At 42.0% G+C, this 22,105-nt stretch overlaps 1 protein-coding gene across 2 annotated transcripts in view; it reads left to right on the top strand.

Annotated features, from left to right (window-relative positions):
* Positions 1–21,829, top strand: part of SLC5A1 (solute carrier family 5 member 1) — a 54,441-nt gene extending 32,612 nt beyond the window's left edge. Inside the window, exons 6-15 of one of the 2 annotated variants that reach the window (XM_016129558.2) lie at positions 1,687–1,792; positions 2,966–3,046; positions 4,291–4,511; positions 4,745–4,880; positions 6,223–6,330; positions 9,426–9,576; positions 11,641–11,809; positions 13,332–13,547; positions 15,092–15,197; positions 18,190–21,829. In XM_016129558.2, coding sequence (XP_015985044.1) covers positions 1,687–1,792; positions 2,966–3,046; positions 4,291–4,511; positions 4,745–4,880; positions 6,223–6,330; positions 9,426–9,576; positions 11,641–11,809; positions 13,332–13,547; positions 15,092–15,197; positions 18,190–18,404 — 1,509 coding nt within the window. In that variant the 3' untranslated portion in view covers positions 18,405–21,829. Of the gene's footprint in view, positions 1–1,686; positions 1,793–2,965; positions 3,047–4,290; positions 4,512–4,744; positions 4,881–6,222; positions 6,331–9,425; positions 9,577–11,640; positions 11,810–13,331; positions 13,548–15,091; positions 15,198–18,186 lie in introns of both variants that reach the window. The other variant, XM_016129557.2, reaches the window with a different exon arrangement.
* Positions 21,830–22,105: the final 276 nt, after the last annotated feature.

Genomic DNA, 22,105 nt, shown 5'->3' with positions numbered 1-22,105 from the left:
ATACCCATATATTGATGTATTATCTATGGCTGCTTTCATGCTTCAAAGGCAGAGTTGAGCAGGTGGGACAGAGACTGTATGATCTGCAAAGCCTAAAACATTTACTATCTGACCCTTTACAGAAAAAGTTTGCTGACTCCTGGTCTAGAGGACCATAATTTTCTCTTTCAATTTAAGTCGGTTTTGCTTACGATATTGGGAGATGCAAGGGGCCAGAGGGGAAGACAAGAATATCGAGGTGATGCAAGGCCACCGTTCCCCAGGGCTCTGACTGGGTGGCCCTTTACATGCCCTTAAACATAGTTTCTTTTTGCTATAAAACAGCTTGTGCATTGCGTCTAGGGGAAGTCTATTTTCTTTCCTACCTAGAGATTGGAAAACAAAAGATTCACCATGATCCTCCCTTAATCCTATCCTTCCTGGTAGTGTTGGAGATGCCATGAAAATTCATTTTGGTTGACTCCAGCACTCTCTGTTGATTTAAATTAGCAACTGTACCATCCAGTCAGGTAGAGGTTCTTTATGAGGCTAAATGAAGCAGGGAGGAGAAAAGGAATTGCATCCAGAACTAGTGAAATCAAGGGCGAAGAGGGAACAATTCTTCTTCAAGTTATATGAGCTAATTTACATAAAACCACATAGCACCAAGCCTGCCATGCAAGAGGTTCTTGGTGATACTCTGGTTATGATGGACTCCATCTGGGCCAGGGAGATCACATTATGATGTTGCTAAAGTTTCTTCTCACTCCAGGGTGGGGCTGGAGTTTTCTAGTCATGGGATTCTCCACCAGTCAAACTTGCTTTTGAGAATAGATCTGATAAAACTTTGCACACTGACGTGTAAACAGTGGTTAATGGCTTAGAGTGGCAGTCCATGGGTGAGTTGGGAGGAACCTCAGGGTGTTAATAGTTGTTCCTTGGCAAACAGAGTTTCATAGTTAGATAAGTTTGTGAAGGGCCATTTCCTATGCTTCCCTCTTGGGGATTCACTGTACATGCTGTATATTAAAGGCTCAGAGAAATTGGTAAAGAAACTACTTTAATTTTGTTTAATCTAACATTTCACAGATCTCTTCGACCATAGAAGCCTTTCCTTTTCATGGAATATCTATTATCATCTCTAACAAAGCTTTTTGGGAAACTTAGAAATAGAGCATGATTCTCAGGTATTCATATCTTTCTAATTTTTAATTTTATTGTGAGATGAACACTTCACATGCGATCTATCCTCTTGGCAAATTTTAAGTGTACAATATGTGATAGCTGACTTACAGGTACAATGTTGTGTGGCAGCTCTCCAAAGCTTGTTCATCTTACTTAACTGAAACTTTATGTCGACTGATTAATAATTGCTCATTTCCTCATCCCTCCAGCCCCTGGTAACCACTATTCCAGTATTTGATTTTGTGAGTTTGACTAATTTAGATACTTCATATTTGCGGAATCGTGTCTTTTATATTCTTAACTGGGGATAAAAATATGAATCTCTGTGATATTTTAGCTAAAGGGCAAGAAGGTTTGGGCCAACACTGGGCCCTAGAAATCACAAACATTGACACTATGCAGGAGATGGCTTCTGCTGAACCCTCCAAGCTTGCCTCCCTGGCCTGTAGCTAATGTACTTCAGCCAGGCCCTGTAGCCAACTGACCTCTCTCACCCTTAATTCACCTCTCTTCTCCCTCCAGGCAGACATCTTCTCTGGGGCCATATTCATCAACTTGGCCATGGGCCTGGATCTGTACCTGGCCATCTTTCTCTTATTGGTAATCACTGGCATTTACACAATTACAGGTGAGTCTATTCAGATGTCTTGGCAGGAGCCCAGCCCAGGGTTAGGCTCTTGGGAAGGATGAAGGGAAGTAGGAGACATGGCTTCTCCTCTTGAGGAAGAGAAATACACCCAAGAAAGAGTTTGAGGATAAGATATTTGCTTGGTCCCAAGTCACAGACCCTAACAAGCTATACAGGTGGCCCCAGAAAACTCCAGTGTTGGCTGGAATAGTCAGGACAGCTTCTTCCAGCTGGTGGGGCAGGGCTTAGCCTTGCAGATTGTGGAGGACACTTGGCTGAGTTGGGAGAATCAGGGAAGGAGTGCCAGGTGCAAGGACAGGTGAGAGCAAGGAATGGAGGTAGGAATGGGCATGGCATGGGGCCAGGGCAGAATGAGTAGCAGATATACTTGGCTGGAGTAGGGTGGTCAATATGAGGCAGTTGGGGCGTGTGTGTGGGAGATAAGGGCTGAAAATTCAAGCAAAGTCACAGGGCTGGGACCTTGGAAGTCAGGCAGAAGCCTTGAATTGATGTGACAAAGACTGGGAAGCACTGTGGGGAGGATGGGAGAGAATGACACATACAAAGAGATTTTCGAGGAAGATTCAAGAGGTCAACTGGAGAAGCTAGTGACACGAATAACAACTGGGGACCCCTTTGCAGAGGCGTTACTCTGCCTCAGTTAGGGGGCCAGGGCCAGTGATGGAACTTTCTGCTCAGCTGGAGTCTCATAGCTTTGGGGATAAGAAGCTACTTAGATGGCCTGAGAAAGAGTCAACATACAAGTAGCCCTTTGAAATGTATTGATTTGGTAATAGCCCCAGACATTATGTAGAGACGTCAGCTCTTTGCTCTTCCCTACCTTTATTTGTGGAAGATGCTTTTTCTTATTGTGGAGGAACCATCTCCTGGCTTAAAAGGATCACGTTAAGCTCTTCCTCCTCAAATAGGGAGAAACATTTCTCCTTTCCTCAAGGTCTTCTCTGCATTTTTGTGAAAAGTGGAGATGTTGGGTAAGGCTGGGTAGCAGGCTGCTGTAACAGGACAGGGAGGGAAGGAAGGAAAGGCAAGTAGGTGGCTGAGGAGCGTGCTCAGAAGGTGTGCAGAGGGAGAGGGGCAGCAGTGGAGACAGAGGCAGGCTGACAGATTGCTGTCCTACATGAGGTCAGATGGATTGTGTCCTTGTCTACTTAGGGGGCCTGGCAGCTGTGATTTACACGGACACCTTGCAGACGGCGATCATGCTGGTGGGGTCTCTTATCCTGACTGGGTTCGGTAAGTGAGGCCCAGATAGGCTGAGGAGGGGAGGAGGCAGAGGCAGAGGCCCAAGAAGAGAAAAGCAAGTCTAGCCTCTCTGTCCTTTGCCCTCCCAGGCAGTGAGCTGGGTGAGATCTTCCCTCACCAGGGGAATGGTCTAACCCAGAATGACCATCACTGTAGGTGTGCAGGGGGTACCTTCTTTAGCCCTGGAGGTCTCAGGCTTGGCCTGGCCCAGACAACACCTGGATTCCCTGCTACCCTCTCTGGATAGCCTGGGCCAGTGGTGCCTACTGTGGGCCTCTGATGACATGGTCTTCTCTCCACAGAGAAACTGGACATAAAGAGGAATAAGGCTAAATATCCATTGGGCTAAATATATTCAAATGTTGTATCTTAAATCTCAGATTATATCTTATGTTCTTTCTTTTATGAAATGACGATAGTGATCATTTTCTTGCTTATGTCCTTATTTGACAAAATTTTAAAAAATCAATCATTCTATGTTGTCCCACACCCCAATTTTTTGAAATTTTGTCTATGAACTTTTGAAGATAAGACTGGAAACCTTGGATCTAGAAGTACTTTTAGGGGAGGATATAAAATGCATTTTATTTTTAAGGGGGCCCATAACCTGTGTGTCCTGTAAAGTCTCATATCTGCTTTCTATGCTGTTTTCCAAAAGCTTCCATTCAGTTTTCCTCAGTGGTCCCTGAGGGTCTGCAGGGCAGGGGCTGGAATGTTTTATTTGAGGACACACAGTCAACACGTGATAGGGCTCCAGACTCCTTATCCATTCTCTGTTCATCCCACCACATGGCTAGGACCAGGGGTGGTATTGCCTGATCTGTGTGTCCAGGTTTCCAAAAGCTGCTGCTGACTTGGTGGCGGAATGGAGAGGTCGAGGGGAAAAACAAAGTATTTAAACCTGGTTCAAAACGAAGGTTTTTGTTTTTGTTTTTGTTTTTGTAATTCAAATACCTTCTTTTTGTAAAGAGGTTTATGGTTGGGGTCCTTTCACAGGTTATTGCTTTGGATCCTCACAGTAACCCCCCAGGGGGCTAGGCGGGGATAATAATCCCATTTTATGGATGAGATATCTGAGGCCCAGGATGAGTAAGTGACTTGCCCAAGACCATACAGTGAGTGCTCTCACTGTGGGTCAGGTCCTCTCAGTTTCTCAGGCATCTATCTACAGGAAGAAACGGCTATGAAGAGTTGAAAGTTTTGGGATGTTGATTTTTGTTACTGATGTTTTCCAGCCTTTCACGAAGTGGGAGGGTATGAAGCCTTTATGACAAAGTACATGAAAGCCATTCCAACCAAGATTTCTTATGGAAACATCACCATCAAGGAGGAATGCTACACCCCAAGGGCCGACTCCTTCCACATCTTTCGAGATCCCATCAGTGGAGACCTGCCATGGCCTGGGCTCATCTTTGGGTTGTCCATCCTAGCCTTGTGGTACTGGTGCACAGATCAGGTACCCAAGCTGGACATGTGGGGTGGTCAGGGTCTTACTCAGGCTACTACAGGGACTCTGGTCTATCTGTGGCTTGCAGGGTTGGGAAAGGAAGGGCAGGGCTCATGCATGCTGGTAGTCACTAGCCTTGGTGACATGAGGGTCCCAGGCTAAGGACCCAGGATGTGGAGGGGAGCTGGGGTGGCCAGAAGGTGTCTGCCTGCACTCTTCCCTCACCAGGCTTTCTCTGGCAGGTCATTGTCCAGCGCTGCCTCTCAGCCAAAAACATGTCTCATGTGAAGGCTGGCTGCGTGATGTGTGGGTACCTCAAGCTGCTGCCCATGTTCCTCATGGTGATGACAGGAATGGTCAGCCGCATCCTGTACACAGGTGATGCCTTCTGCTGGACTCAGAGGCCACTCTCTTCCATTCTCATGTCTCTGAGTTACTTCTAAAGCTCCCTGCTCTTTTTTTTTCTTTTCTTGCCTCCTTTTTCTTTTCTTGCTGCAATAATCAAGCATTACTGTTCTCCTCCTAGAGAGTGAGCAACTTGAGATCACAGAATCCATCAAGTTGCCTTCCCTGGTTTCTTATGTTGGCAATTGCTTTCTCCCTTTTTGCAAATTCTCTGAAGTCATTGCTATGTCTCCAGCTAATTAGCTTCTTCCAGCTAATTATTGCTCACTTTTTGCTTAGCCCTCCTCAAGGCTGTAGTAGTATGTACTATGTCTTTAATGTGAGAGAACTCCCAGCCAGTCTGCTGCTCCAGGTCCTGTTTCCTGGACCATTTCCTTGAGCCTTGCACGTTGCTATCTAGGGTGGTAGAGTCTTCCTTGGCCCTTTTGCAGCCTCTGCAGCATTGCCATTGCATTTTTGGTTTTTGGTCAGCTATCCTAACTCAAAACCTTCCTGGAATATGAAATAATGGCAAGAAAAGAATACCATGGAGTGAAAGTTGGTGAGGGCCCTTCAAAATCAGGACAAGAGAGTCTGGGGATATTTGTTGCCATTGGCTGCATGCTCCTAATAGTGCTCTCATGCTCCTACATAGGTTCACCTGTCATGAGAAAAATATATCTATCTGATAGTTCACATTATAATGGATACAACATATAAAAATATTAGAGATGAATCAGTGCTATAAGGGGCAGCATGTAGTAGCTACCTAATAAATGTCTGTTGATTTGAATTCTATAGATGTTTCTTCAAGTCTCTAGATCATGTTCCTTTTCTCTCCTAGACTACTTTTCTGTCTCTGCTCTAGATTTTTCATGTCTTGGAAATAATACCCATCAGCTCTCCCACTGGGGAATTCCCTCAGTTGTTTGTGAATTCCCCCAGTCAACCCTACTTGCAAGAGCTGCTTAAAATGAGCCTCAAGATTAGGAGCTATGAGTCACTGTGATCTTCAGGCAAACAAAGCAATGGTCCCTGCTGAGCTGCAGGGTAGCTAGCTGGAGTGTAAGAACTGTGCTCCTCCCTTTCCCACTCTCAGCATTTCTATGCTTCCTCTTCCTCTGCATAGAAACTGTCTTTCCTCCCCAGTCAAAGCTTAGGGGTGGTCGGAACAAGCAGGGCAGGGGCATGGCAGCCAAAGGGCTCAACCAGGAGCTTCACTCTTTGTGGAACCTTGGGCAAGAAGGTTTTGTTTAAAGTCTTGTTGTAAGAAAGTGAACCTTGGGAATATTTCCCTGCTGTCTGCTTGCTGACATAGCTCTTTATCTCTCCCCAGAAAAAGTTGCCTGCGTCATCCCCTCAGAATGTGAGAAACATTGTGGCACCAAAGTTGGCTGCACCAACATCGCCTACCCAACCCTGGTGGTGGAGCTCATGCCGAATGGTAAAAGAAAGACCCAGTGGGGTCTTTGTTGTTGGGGGGAGGGGCTCATTGAGCTTAGACTTTACATGGATTTCTGTGGGCCTCCTGGGCAAAGCCATTTTTGATCCTGGAGGCAAGTAGGGAAAAAGCCTCATTCCAGGTGTCCTCAGTTTTTTTTTTTTTTTTTTTATCATGTCTTCCCACAGAGGGAAGGAGACATAGGACTTGGTTGGGCTCTATGAGACCAAGCATTTGTTCATCAGTCAAGCATGGAAAAGAGATCATCTGAAAAGGTGTTAGGGAAGACCATGACTTTTCCATGCTTATATGGAAGGCCTTTCTTAGTTCTCCAACAGACATTAACATGATGGCTTGAACTAAGCATAGTTTTATTTGGAGAATGAATTGATTTTTAGACTGTTCCAAGGAAAAACATGGAGAGAAAACAAGAGGTGATTTTAGCTCTAGAATAAGGACGTTTGAGGCAGTTGATGAATGGGGTACAAGGGGGCTCCTCATTATAGAGAATGTGTTATTGTAGGAGATTGAGGACTAAATCCAGAATCACTAGGGTTTTGGGGTAGACCTTTTGGGTTATTGTTCATATTTCATATTGAAGAAAAATTTAATTCTGGCTCAAGAGATGAGAATCTTATTAGGTTAGGGAGTCTCAGGAGACCAAAAATTCAAAAGTATTTATCAGAAAAACTTAGAACAAACTTATATAAAATTTTACTACTAAAAGGAAACATAGAGATCATCTAGTCGTCAAACCTCATCCTATTATAGTTGTGGAAACTGAGGCCTACACAGAGGGAAAGTGACTCTCCCAAGCCACACAGCAACTTAGTGTCTGGCTTACAGAACTCTGCTCAAGGCTGCAATTGAGAAACTTGGAATGGTCTTTAAAAAAAAATTTTTTTTTTTTTTTAACCACAAACTGGATGCATGACCTTGGGCAAACTATTTATATTCAAATTCTATAAATGTGGGAGTAATAGTTAACTGTACCATTGAGCTGGGCTGGTTATTAATTAAAGTTACAGTTAGTAAGAGTCACATGGCTTTTTAAGAGTTCTGGCTTAGATTACATTGGCCTTAGATTACGTACGGGTGTTTATGCTATTTCTTTAGACTGGCAGACAGACCCTGGGTGAGTACTATTGTCCTAACATTGTACAGGACAGAAGGAGGTGTGTCATGCAGGACAATGAAATGCTATGATTACTTGTACCATTGCCACTCTCTTACCAGCTGGAATCTGGCTTCTGTAAATACTGAATTCCCTGATAACCTCCCGGTGCTGGATCAAATAGATATTTTCCATTCTTCATTTTATTTGACCCCTCAGTAGCATTTAACATTAGTGAACATTCATCCTTTAGTTATTTTCTTCTCTTGGATTCTATAATACTATATTCTCCTGTTTATCCCGCCCCCATTCTTTTAAGCTGCTCTTTTTGTCTAATTTGCAGATTCAGCCTCCTCCATTCAGCTAGTACATGTTTCCCCTCCAATTCATCACCAAATCTTGTCCATTTTGCTTCCTAAATATCTCTTATATTCATCTATCTCTTATTTTTACCTCCATCATCCTACCCTGATCTACCATTATTTCTTGCCTGGAGCACTGTAAAATTATATTTAACAAATATTTGTCAAGCGAATAAATGAATAGGAGTTTGATAAGAATGTGGTACAGAAAGGAGAGCTCCATCTCAGCTTAACAATTAACTGGTGAAGCAAATGGAGGAGGTAGGGCTCGAAGCCCTATGTACTAACTCCTTGAAATTGACCTTTGTTTCATCAACTGAAAAATGGAATAGTTTTACTAGATAATCTTTATAACTCCTATAGCTCCAATAGACTGTGATCTACATTATACAAACTCAGGAGGAACCATTTTTAAAATCCTCCTGACAAATGATAAAATAATTGGAATGGGCAGCCTTTATCATTCATCTTGTAAGGCTGTAGATGAAATCATACAATTATTTACAGATATAAAACCTAGAGGAATCATAGAATCATGTTCCAAAAAGATTTCAAAAGGCAGGAATGCTAGCTCAGCTCTAACAAGCTAACATTTAATAGAGATCTACGTTAATATACTTGCGTCCTCCAAACCTCATTATACAGGAATATTGCAAGAAACTGAGGATGTTTAGCTTGGAGAAGAGAGAGTTTAAGAGGACATGAGATGTCTTTGAATATGTGAAGGATGGTAAAGTGGATAAAGGGTAAGAACTCTTCTGTTCGGTAGCATAAGGACTACGTCTAAAGTTATAGAGATATCAGATGAGTCAGGACTGTCTAAGAGGTAAGAACAGAATTAATGGGCCATATGGTGACTGTGTTTAACTATTCGACGAACAGCCAGATTATTTTCTACAGTGGACGTACCATTTTACATTATTGCCAGCAATGTTTGAGGGTTCCTATTTTTTCACGTCTCCAATCACATTTGCTATTGTCTTTTTTTTTTTTTCTAAATTATTACTATAGTTACCCTAGTGGGTGAAAAGTAGTATTTCATTGTGGTTTTGATTTGAATTTTCCTGTTGTTGAGCATATTTTCATGAGATTATTAGCCACTTATTTTATCTTTTTTGGAGAAGTGTCTATTCAGGCCCTTCGCTCATTTTTCATTGGATTGTGTTTTTATTATTGAGTTGTAGGAGTTCTTTATATATACTGTATGCTAGACCCTTATTAGATATATGATTTGCAAATATTTTCTCCCATTCTATGGGTTGTCTTTTCATTTTCTTGAGAACCTCATCTTTCGAATTCTAGTTTAAATATTTCTGCTATATTATGAATCTTTTGGGTGAGAGACCTCATAAAAATCCCATCAGATGGACACACACCACCACCACCATCCAACTGCAAAGTGTTTACCTCATATATATCTTGTCCCTAGATCTTTGTTGACTGCTGTTGGTTTACAATATAATGTAAAGCCACAGTGCATTCTTTAAAATGTCTGGTCTTTCTGGAGAGATTAATTGAAGAACATGGCATGGTTTCATCAGCCAAACAAACCACGAGTCCTCAAACTTTCCAAACACAAAAGAGCTGAGGTGCTGTGCATCACTCAGAACCTTTTTTCCCAGGACTGCGTGGCCTGATGCTGTCAGTCATGTTGGCCTCTCTCATGAGCTCCCTGACCTCCATCTTCAACAGCGCCAGCACCCTTTTCACCATGGACATCTACACCAAGATCCGGAAGAGAGCAACTGAGAAAGAGCTTATGATCGCAGGAAGGTAAATGCAGCTTCCCCCTGTCATGCACCATGAAAGCTGGAATGATCAGAGCAGCTCCCTCAAGCTGAGGAAGACCGGTAGATACTTGGGTAGAATGGGAGTAACCACTGTGGCTAGTTATATTTGCCCTTCAGTGGCATTAACTTTAAAATCCTGAGCATCAAACAGTGCCCCTATAGAGTGAGAAGTGATATCAGGGATCATCTAATCTAACCCTCAGTTTATCAATGAGCAGAATGGGACTTGTCTTGCCTAAATCCAAGCAGCTGGGACAAAAGCAGAGCCAGGACTGGAACTTATGGCCAACTGAGTCCTTGTCTACAGCTCTTTATACCACCTCACACTCCAGCTCTCCTCACCGGCCATCTTTGAGGCCCAGATACCTCCAGTGCCTTGACCCTTTGCAGCAATATTTTGCAGGCTCATTGTAAGGGTCAAATGTTATTGTGCTTGGGAGCATGCTTCGTAAAGTCTAAAACATCAAGCTCCGTGCACATTTGTTATTGTCAATGGACTAATGGACATGATAGGATACAGGAAGTAGTAAGCATTGACACATGGGTCAAGTGTGCTAATAATCATGATTATCCATGGAGCAGATAGTCTGAACAGACTAGCAGAAACTCTGCTATGTCTCTCCGTGGGGCTATGGCAGGTCAATATCCTCAGGGCAAGTGGAACAAATCTCTGGGATGTCAGTCAAAGGAGAGGTTCCCAGTGACTGAAGATAGGGTATGACACCTCATAGTTCTCGTGATCAAGATTAAGGCAATGGAAAGAAAGGAAGACTGACAGGTCACAGTAGATGATAAGATAGCTGGTGTTCATGAGAGGTCTGACCAGGCAAGAGTTTATTACTCTGCTTCACAGGAAGCAACACCATAACCCTGAGTAATTTTTCCTTAGAAGGGAATTTACTAGCTTTTCCTGTTATTTATAAGGCTCAAGATGCAACAGGGGAAGAGAAACATTTTGTTGCTTTGCTCAAGGCTAGACCCCTTGACTCTGAGATTATGCTGGGGCTAGCATTTTTGTGCATCCAGTGACTGCTGCCTTGGGGCTTGCCCCTGCCCTAGGTAAGCTTACAGTTACATGAAACAATCCTGAACTTTTCTGTGGGAACTATAAAAGTGATCAAAGTCTCAGAGAAGGAAGAGGTGATTGTGGCATGCAGTAGTTGGGGGAGGCTCCTAGGGGAGGGTGACCTTGAGCTGAGTCCAAAATGGTGAGTAGGATTTGGGTAAGCGGGGGAGCAATAAGAGGGCATTCCAGGAGGAGAAATATATGAGTGAAAACACTGCTTTGTGAAGGTTAGTTTCAGACTCTTTTGCCTTAAATTCAGGCAAATGAGGTCAAGGAATCAAGCCTTCTTTCTAAGTAAACCAAGGGCATAAGTAAGAGGGGTAGTAAGGGAACCCTCCAAACTTTTCGGGATTTAAAGTGAAACTCAAGAGGAGGAAAGGTAGACATACCTAGTAGAGTCCCTTTCTATCTAGACTGTTCCTTTATAAACTCTTCTTGTCTTATGATTTTAACTTTAATATGAAGAAGAAAAAGGAGAAGGTGGAGGAGAAGGAGAAGAAAATAATAATTATAGTTTTTACTATTTATTGAGTGCTTACAATTTGCTAGATGTTTTACTATAGCTAATCCTTGTTCCAAACTTGCAAGGTCAGTTGTATTCTTTCCAGTTTATACACGAAGATATTGAAACTCTGAGAGGTAAAGCAAAGTGTCTTATGTCACAGAGAATAAAAATTTGAATCCAAGATTGCTGGGATCCAAAGTCCACATTCTTGTTCCTGTGCTCTACTGCTTCTCAAAGTAGATATTCTCTTATTGTGGTGACAGGTTGAGGTTACCATTGAAAGTCAAGTGCATTTTACTTATTCATAGGCACAGATGACTTTCCCAAGGAAGGAGAATATGAAAGAAAAAACCCATAAAAATGAATTTGCTAATTATATTTTCTTGCTGGGGTCATTATATACATGATGCATAGCTACATATGTTGATTTATGTAAAGCCATGTACTGACACTCTGTTGTGGGGCTCTGATTTCAGGTTGTTTATCCTGGTGCTGATTGGAATCAGCATTGCCTGGGTGCCCATTGTGCAGTCAGCACAAAGTGGGCAGCTCTTTGATTACATGCAGTCCATCACCAGTTACTTGGGACCGCCCATCGCAGCTGTCTTCCTGCTTGCTATTTTCTGCAAGAGAGTCAATGAGCAGGTAGGTATCATTCATGTATGTACAGGAAAGCCCATTCCGGCACAGAAATTCCTACCTTGATTTGCATATTCTCTGTGGGAAAGATTCTATTTCACAGAGGCCTCAGGCTGGGGTGGATGTGCTTCTGAGGGTTTGTTCAGGAACCATGGGACTCTCATGAGTTCATTCTCTTTGGCTCCCCTCTTCTCCTTGCTGCAGGTTTTATTGATATTATTCAAACTAAAGTCAAGAAATAATTTTTCAACTGAGTAAGTATATGGGGAATGAATGGAGAACACCAGTCTTTTCCTTCTTCCTTGTTCATTTATTTATCTAGCAGACACTTCCTGATGCCAGATATGGGGCTAGGCACTAGCAATACAAAAGCAATGAATACGGATTTCTTCCCTGTCTTCCCCATTTCAGATGGGGAGACAGAGAAGTGAATGTGTGATTATATAGGAGTGTGGTTGGTGCTGGCGTGGAGGTGTGTCCACAGTGCTGTAGCCACAGCCAAGGAGGATGTGCTGACCTAGTTCCGTCTGGGGAGCAGAGGGGACATTCAAACTAGAACAAGATTACCAGGAAGGGAAGAACCCATGCTCTCCCAGGTAGAGCGAATGACCTGTGCAAAGACCTGGGACATGAACATACATGATATGTTTAATAATAGCTGGTAATTTATGGCACCTGAGTGCAGGAGTACTGATGGCTAACGAGGGAGCTCTTCAGATCAATACTTGACAAAATTATGAAAGCTTCTTTTGGCCACTCTTATATAAGCTCACTCTACTTTGTCACTGGTCCTTTTAAAATGTGGCCTTTAGACTCCGAGCTGGTACTCTAGTTGAAGACTGACAATAAAGAGAGAGAAGGAAGGGAGGAAGGAAGGAAGGAAAAAAGAAAGGAGGAAAAGAAAGAAGGAAAGAATGGTTAAAAAATAATGAAAAAGTGTTTCTTAATGTTTCTAGTCTCTTAAAGGTTTCTAATATGTAAATCTAACATTTAATGTAAAAACATATAGTATAATTTTATGTTCTTAAATTAAAAACAGTGATTTTGGATTTATAAAAGGGGCTGAGGGAAAAGTTTCTTTCTCCTCTATCCTCTAAAGACCCAATTTCTTTTTCCATGTCTTTGAGGAATACAAATTATTTCACAAGTAATTACTTTACACCTGAATGTACATATCTGGAGGCTGATGGTAATAGTAGCTGCAGGCAAAAGGACTCAAATTATTTTTAAAGTTAAAGGGAATTTTTGGAATTAAAGCTTTCAGTTGCTATTCTAACCAGTTATGAGACACTTCAACCCATTTTATGAAGAATCTTTGTCTTATGACCCAGAGAAAATCACATCACTAAAGCATGATAAACATGATACTCATGGAAGGCCTCACAAAATAATCCTAAGCCATACTCTGAACTCAGATTGCCTGGAGCTATCATTTCTCTCACCTTTATTCTTTTGCCTCTGTCCCCTTAGGAATGCACAGTTGTTTTGTGTGTTTAGGTGTTCATTAACCCAGGGTCTTCTTTCACAGGGAGCCTTCTGGGGACTGATCATAGGATTTCTGATTGGGGTGTCTCGTATGATCGCGGAGTTTTCTTATGGAACTGGAAGCTGCATGGAGCCCAGCAACTGTCCCACGGTTATCTGTGGTGTGCACTACCTGTACTTTGCCATCATCCTCTTTTTCATTTCTGTCGTCATCATTGTCATTGTGTCTCTCTTCACCAAGCCCATTCCAGATGTGCATGTGAGTATCCATTCGGGAGACCTACCCTGCCTTTGTTCTTATTCATGCAGCAACACCCATCTTGGTCGCTGTTGGTTCAATTAGATATCTCACATATGACTAAAATAGTCTGTACTTGCCATTGGTGTCATGTCGAAGGATACAGGATAGGAAACTTGCTGTACCAGCAGGGCAGTATCAAGCATGAGTCTTCAGCAGGAGTCCTCACAGCAGTGCAAGGGATATTCCCTGAGTCACGCTCCCTAAATGACAGCTCAGGTACAAGGGAATGAGATCACATGGGCAGACACGGAGGTTACCCTGGCTTAGATGCTCATGTCCCAAATAGGAACTTATATTTTTTGTAACAGTCTCATGGTCAGAACTCTCAACGGTTTCAGGAAGGGACGTACTTACTTACAAAAATTAGCACATACAGGGAAATCTCAAGTATGATTTGCCCTTTATTTTTTCCAATTAAGCCTCCAAACAGTTGCCCATAGAATTCAAGAAATTTCAAACAATATCAAAGTCCAATTGATTTAAGATTTAAAAAATGGCAAGTACTCTTAGTTAGCTCTAGATGTCGCTCTTGGTTTAAGGCATACTCTCAACCTTCTTAATGCAATGAAGACGACCAATCATGGGCCATTTTTACTATAAACAATCAAGTCTGGTAACCTAGTTTCACTGAAATTCTTCCCTTTTTTGGGTTTCCAAGGAATAGAGCTAGAGAGTTAACCCAAGATCATATTTATCCATAGAAAAAGAGAAAAGGTGTTTTTAACCCATTACTCACACAGGGACTTAAGAAATCCCTAAGAGACCTTCAACCTCATTGCTAATTTTTTAGAGTTGTGACCAAACTTCATGTCAAACAAAAACTGTTTTTACAGCAGCAGAACCACCGTCCTGTTTGCTGGCTGAATCTGTCACCAACTTTCTTTGTGTTGTATTAATTGCTTCCTGGTGTCTTTTTTTGAATTGCAGCCCCAAACACATTTAGCTCCACACATCCTCTTGAAGTAGAGAAAGCAAAGTAGTCACCAAAGAGGGTATGGCTGGGATGAACACACTACATTGATTTTTTTAGACTTAAGTTTCTGTTTTCATGTCAATAGAGACTATGCCTCCAGCTGTTTCCTGTTCTAAACAGCTCATGATTCTACAGACCCTCTCCCCAGAATATGATACACACATATCTATAAAAATATGATATTATACTGCTGGTCTGGATAAATGGGTGTCTAGTCTTGTTTCAGAGGGCTAGTGCTAAAAGGAACAAATTCATTTATTATGTGTAACAAGACTTTATTTATTTAAAATGTTTCTGTATTCAAGGCAGCCTCTTAGTCCCAGAATATGCATATATTATCGGGGCATGTGTATGATTTACATTTAAGCTTCTAACACATTTAGATATATTGATATGGCTGGACACTGTTATCTACATTCTTGTCGGTACTGAGAAACCATATTACTTTTCCTTTCCTTGATGTATATCTCTTTGTTGGCCTAAGACACTGTTTGGATTTTTCTTCTAACCTCTTCTTCCTTCTCCACAGCTCTACCGCCTGTGCTGGACCCTGCGCAACAGCAAAGAAGAACGTATTGACTTGGATGCAGGAGAAGAGGGCATCCATGAAGATCCAGAGGAGAACACTGAAATAGGTGATTTTTGGCTCAGAGCCTAGTCCTAAGCTCTAAAAAGTTACTCCCACAACAGCAAGACCCCTTTACAGAAGCCTTCCTTAAATGCTTTCATCAAAGCTCAGATCTCTTTCCTAGAAGGGAGAGGGGAGAGAAGTGAGGGATGAGATGAATAAATGGGTTTAAGGACATTCAAGCCTGGTCACGGGGAGGAGAGAGGTACAGAATCATCCCAGCTCCCTCACCTGTCATAGGTTGTAATGCCCAGTGATTAAGTGTGGGCGAGGAATTTTCTACCTCGACTTGATTTGGAGACTTGGCCAGGGACAAGGGAAGAGTTAGAGATCTTCTGACATATATAGCCTATGAATGGAAGGCAGATGAAACCAAAGTTGTGGTCTAGAGACATCAGCGGAATGGAATAGAGGCTCTGGGATCTTGTATATTACTGGCTTGCCACATCAAATTTGGAAAATCACATTTCTCTGGAAATTCAGTGAGATAATGCTTAGTTAGTGTTTAGAAACTTACTTGGTCATGGAGAAATGCTTTCCTTAACTTCTGTGTTGCAACTTTTCTTCCCTATATGGGGGATAGTTGTGGAGATGTGTGTTGTACAAAAGTGCGGGAGCTCAAGGTCACGTTTTTTACCTGTATTGGGCTGAAGGTCTTACCACTCTATTCGAAAAAGAGTACAGATACAGCAGAACAAGTTCTGAATTTGACTATCAGGAATATCAGAATCCTGGCTTTGAAAAGGGCGTTTGGTCTTATCATCTTAATTTTACAGACCTGTAAATTGAGGCCTTGGAAGGGAGAGGCTTTGTCTCTGGTCCCAGCTCTTATACAATCTGCTTTTGATCTCTGAAGACCTTTGGGTTCTGAAACCTGCGATTCCACAAGTGCTGGGAGGAGCCTGGAGCCATAGGCAGCTGATCATGGTGCTGAATCCCTCCCCTCCCCGCCCCCCAAAATTGCAACCCTTTCCTACTTCCCTGGAGCAGGCAAGCGTGAACACGCCCTCTACTCCAAAAATGGCCCCACATTGAGTGAGAATATCATAGATTTTAAAGGGCCATGGAGAAGAAGTATTTTGAATGTTTCAATGTGGAAGAAGAGATTAATTTTGCACCAGAGGGCAGAGTTTAAGACTGGTGGTTAGAAAAAAACTCACCCAATTTTAACTCAAAGTAAGGAGACAGGATAGTGCAGAGACAGAGTGTAGGATTTGGATTCAGGAAGAACTGAGATTGAATCCTGACTTCTCTACTTCCTATTCTGGGCAAGTGATTTTATATTTCTAAAGCTCGGGCTCCTCACATAAAAATATTCTAAACATTAGCCTATATTTCATTGCACTGTCGGGAACATTGAATGATATGATGTTCCATGATAGAATTGGCTATAATTATCACCATTATGATTGCAACTAAGAATTTCCTGAGTTTTTCTGGAAAGGGGTGAGCAGCAGGTCTGTATCTATCAGGGATGCCTAGAGGGGACTCTCATACTGGCTAGAAAATTGGCTTAGTGATGTCTGAGGTTCATGGCAACACTTGAATTCTGTTGTTTCTTGATGAACTCATGGTGAAATCATACTGAACACCTACCCTTAAAGTACAATTAATTAAGATCTCTAGAAGTCTTTTATAAACAACGGGTGCCACCTTCATCATTCTTCGAGAAACAGCAGCATGAGAACTCACCCCTGTATTATTATTGCCACTATCATCATTACAGATAATAATATAATAATAATATATTTTAATTGTGAATACCTTACTCTAGCCTAGTGATTGATTTTGGCATGACATGCTTCTTTTAAAGCAGATAATATAAGTGTAATTCTCCCAATTTTACAGATGACTAAAATGAGACATAGAGACTTTCTCAAGGTCACCCAACTTTTTAATGGCCCAGACAACCACAAATTTCTCACTTGGACTGGTCTGTGAGCCCAAAGCTTTGCTATTTCTTCCCTGGTCTCCTATTTTGGTGAAGTGGACTGAAATAGAGGGATGCAGGAGGCTTGTTGTCTCTCTTACGTGAGTGAGAGAAAAGAGAGAATAGAAGGAAACTAACACTTGATACCTACTATGTACTCGGTATTCTCTCATTCGATCTTATAATGAAGAAGGCATTTCCAGCCAGTTTTACAGATACAGAAGATGAGAAGTTAATTAACAAGGCATAAAATTGGATTTTGGCCCCAGTTCTGACAAACATATGTGCCTGACCACTGAGGTTCTTTCCACTTCTACAATTCTGTGACCTAAACATGGGAGAATGGACACCAGTGTTCCCTGTGCGAAAAACACAGTGGGCTTGATTGCACATGTAGTAAGTTACAGACCTGACTTTCTAACCCAGGTCTGTCTACCTCCAGTGCCACACTTGGGCTCAGAGGAGAGAACCAGTTCCCTTGGTGGGCATCCACTTTGAAGGGCAAGCCAGTTGGATGGCTTAATTCAGCAGTATTGATATGCAACATCAGACGTTAAGCCCTGAAAATGTTGATCAGTGCCGCCCTGTATCAGGGACTGTTTAAATCAAATCTTACTACATGGCTGGATTGATTGTGAAGCCTTGGGTCTTCCAGGTGTAGCTAATATACTCGTGAGTCATTCAATTCTCTTTGTTTTCCAGTGTTGTAGCAAACAGATATATTTATATGTTTCAGAGGTGTCACAGCTCCCCAACCCATTGTTAACATTTGTCTCTCATAAACAATCATTTCCTGTTTGATTCTGATTGTTCTAAATCAAAATATATTCTCATTGGGCCTGATAGAGATAAAACATAGGCTAGCTGATCATAAGGATATAAAATCCATCTGTTAACATCATCTCGTAATTAATTAAGTTCACTTGAACACTTTGTATAATTTCCATTTCTGTGAGTAGGAAAATTGGGAAATGTTTGCAGAATGGCAGATGTTCCACTGGAAACCCTTTCTAGTCCCTCTTGCTTCTGTATCCAATAATCGTTTTACGCCTTTCCCCTGACACAGAAGATCCTGAGGAGAAAAAAGGATGCTTCAGGAGGGCCTATGACATGTTTTGTGGCCTGGACCAGCAGAAGGGTCCCAAAATGACAAAGGAAGAAGAGGAAGCCATGAAGCTGAAGTTGACAGACACCTCTGAGAAGCCTTTGTGGCGGACAATAGTGAACATCAATGGCATCATCCTGCTGGCCGTGTCTGTCTTCTGCCACGCATATTTTGCCTGAGCCCTGCCTTTTGCTGCAGACTGCACTCCTAAAGGCCAGACTCTTTACTCTGCCTCCATTTAGTCCCACTCTGTGGTGCTGAAGGGAAACCAACAAGTTGTAAATTTTGCCCCGCTGAAAAAGGTGTACGTGTGTAATTACGGTCTAGGTGGAGGAAAATCATTAATTAGCTGTTAACTCACGTATTTGAGGCCAGTGTGACACAGCCAGCTATACATATGAGAGCTGCAGAAGAAAAGTCCACTTATTCATGAAAAGGCAGATGAAGAAACAGAAGTCCTGTGATATCTGATGCAAATTTGCTTCAGATAGATTCAGTATGTCAACATTGCTTGTGATCCTTGAATATTATTTTAATGGCTCTGATCTCCCTAGTTCCTGCTACTTTGCCTATCTGACCATCCCTTTATCATTTTTTTTTTAAGAAGAAAAAATCCCCTCCTTCCAAACATCATATTCCTGCCAAGAAAAATCAATCTGATAAACTGATGAATGCATTAATGCCAAGGATGGGAGCTTGATGGGGTTCCTGTCCTGGGTGTTTGCTCTTTGAAGGAGAGGCCTGGGGATGCCAATACTTACCTCAAAGGTTGGGGAGGAGGATCCACATACTAGCCTCATGATAGTGGGGAAAGAAGACAGATAATCTGGAGTCGAGGAAATTTTCTGGTCTTCATAAAAATGTCCATTGGGAATCCTCCATGTTTGGAATTTTACTCCTTTTGGCATTTGTTGTGCCTGGAATGTCTTTGCCACTCAGCAATGTTGGTGGATTGAATGAATGATATAGCATTTATTTATAAATACTTGCTTTATTTTTATGTAAAGTTGGTCCTTGATTAATCTTTTCTTGTGCTGGCACAAAGTACACCCTCCATTGACTATCAGGAACTGGAATGCATTTTCCAGAGAACACTCTTACTCATGGTGTGGATGTTGACATATGGGTTTAGAAACTGACTCTGCATCACATCATAGAACAAATGTGTCTCTTGGGGCATCTGTCATCTCAAAGCAGCCATGCTCTTCTGAAACACTAAGACAATTAGCCTGAGATCCTCCGCCCTATAAGTTCAAGTGCTCACAGTGCTTTTTCTTTTTGGATGTCTAGATTGGTGATCATCCATTGACCAAGGTTAGGGTAGATGATCTCTGTTTTGGATAAAGTGCTCAACACCTTTAGCTGAGAAAAGTGTATTTTTTTATTGAACCTGTTGGTTTCCTAGGGACGAATTTTTAAAATTCGACTTAAATTTATTAGTTAAATTTCTTTTAATTTCACCTGTGAAATCTTAATTATAGTGAAATCTTAATTATAGTGAAATCTCATTGAAGTGAAGACTAACTCATGATGTTAATATTGACTGATTTCAGGCTAGCTTAGAAAGAAAATGGGATCTGAGGTTCCATGGAGCTGAAAGTGATTCCTGGGTGGAAAAATGGTTCAACAGGGGAAAGGAATGGCTTGTTAGTATAGAAAGAAGGAAACCTGGACAATACTATTTGATGTGCCCTCATATTCCATTTAAGTTAGGCAGAGAAGAGAGAAATGTGGAGAATTTCACATGGTGAGCATTAATCAGCTTACTCAGTTTTGTGTGTTTGTGGCATTTTTGAGCTTGGAGAAGAGAAAGGGAGAAGCTTGAAAGCTTGTGGAAGGAGTGGGCACAAAGTATCTAGATTGCCCTGGATTCTATTTCTATTTTTATCAATGATTCACCGTATATATTGTAATAAATTATTTTGTGTCAACTGTTTATTTTTATCTTTGAAAAATGGGGACCTTAATGTTTATAGCATCAAGCTACTTACCTCTTCTGAGTGTGACAAGGTCACTTTGAAAGGTGCCATACAGATGTTATACTAAGCTTCATTTAGTCCCATACATTACTTTGTATTACTTTGATAAAATGTATTACTTTGAAAAATAAACACGTTAAAAAACATAATATTCAGATTTCCTATTCTCTAGAGATTCTAGGCAAATACTGACCATATCTGCGGGGAACTTTAGTTGGCATAAGATATGGATTAGGAAGCAGAAGCCAAGACAGTTGAGAGTAGAATATAGCCACTTGAACAAAATGTAGTAAAGTTTATAAAAGATTTCAAAATCACTAGTAACCATGAGGTAAGTAGCTCTACCTTCAATGCAAAAGGTCCTGTTAGAACAGACTTAGTCATTTGGGTAACCAGAGGCCAGTGAGTGATAAACTGTACTAGAATAATTTCAGGGGTGCGAGGAAGAGCGATTCTTTTCCTCAAATGGAAGATGGTTCCTTTGGGGTAGAGTGATTACTTATTAATGTGTAGATTATAGAGCTGAAAAAATCATTCTTTATCAGGCAAAAAAAAAAACAAAAACAAAAAACCAAAAAACTTCTTTAAACATGGATGACTCTCAAAATGAAAAGACAGGCTTTGTACTCTGCAGAGATTGGTCCCTGGGGACCTGCCTGGGGACTTACAGAGGAGCATTGATTACTTGTAGCTGAGACAGGCACTGGCATTTACTTAGAGAAGTTTCTACCTTTGGAACTCAGGGGAACCTACTCTTTGCTAGTGCTGAAGTCACCATCTACTAAAAGATGCACTATCATTTGTCCTGTGTTGAATACTCATTAGGTTATTGCGACCAACTCGGACAAGTTCTTTCCTTCAAACCCTTCCATCTTCTGCAGTTTCTTTCTAATATCTGGGGCCGACTGACTGACAAAGGCTAAATTTACAGCCCTCCTATTATTAGGGTCCTCCGGGTCAATAGGGTTACACAACCGGTACGGCTCTAAGAGTCGTTCCAGAAATGCCACCAGTGATTCATCCTTAGTTTGGATGACCTTGCTTACCTTAGATAAGTTAGTGGGTCATCAGGCGGCAGACCGGAGGCCTTGGAGTAGAAGCTGGCGAACTGTTTGAGAGCCTCCTTACCTTGGTCGGTGTTGGGGTCCCAAGGTGGCCGGGTATTTGGGAGAACATGTCGGACACAGGCCTGATTGGTGGAAGGCTGCCCGTTGGGCTCTAATACCACTTTTGCAGCCTCCCTCAGGATCTGTTCCCACTTCTCTGAGGTAAACAGGACCTGGAAGAGTTGCTGACAATCGTCCCAGGTCAGCTGGTGGGTAAAGAAGATAGTCTCTAAGTTAGTCCCTGTGGTTTCTCTGAGAATAAGGGGTTCTGATGTTTCAGTTCATTAATAGAGAAAGGCCTCTGAGGTTCAGTTCCCACAGGGGGTAGGATGATTCAAGGAAGAAGCCTGACCCATGTGAATAAGCCAGGGCTAGAATCAACCTCTGATCCAGAGTCTAGACAAAAGCCAAATAAGCTAGGGCTAGGATCAGCCTCTGACCCAGAGTCTAGTTGAACGGGGCCAGGGAGGCCAGAACAGTATATTCGACCAGCTCAGACAGACAGACACAATACAGACAGACAAGAACAGTACATTCAACCAGTCTGGACAGACAGACACAATACAGACAGACCAAGGACCAGTTCAGACAGACGGACACAATACAGACAGACGAGAACCAGTCCTGAAAGACAGACACAATACAGACAGACCATGGACCGGTCCAGACAGACAGACAGACACAATACAGACAGACGAGAACCAGTCCGGAGAGACAGACACAATACAGACAGACCAAGGACCAGTCCAGACAGGCAGACACAATACAGAACACAAAACGCTAGGGTACCCAAAA

Source organism: Rousettus aegyptiacus, unplaced genomic scaffold (assembly GCF_014176215.1).
Source record: "Rousettus aegyptiacus isolate mRouAeg1 unplaced genomic scaffold, mRouAeg1.p scaffold_m13_p_5, whole genome shotgun sequence".
NCBI lineage: Eukaryota > Metazoa > Chordata > Mammalia > Chiroptera > Pteropodidae > Rousettus > Rousettus aegyptiacus.
Note: the sequence above shows the minus strand (reverse complement) of the source record. Positions and strands in the feature narration are given on the sequence as shown.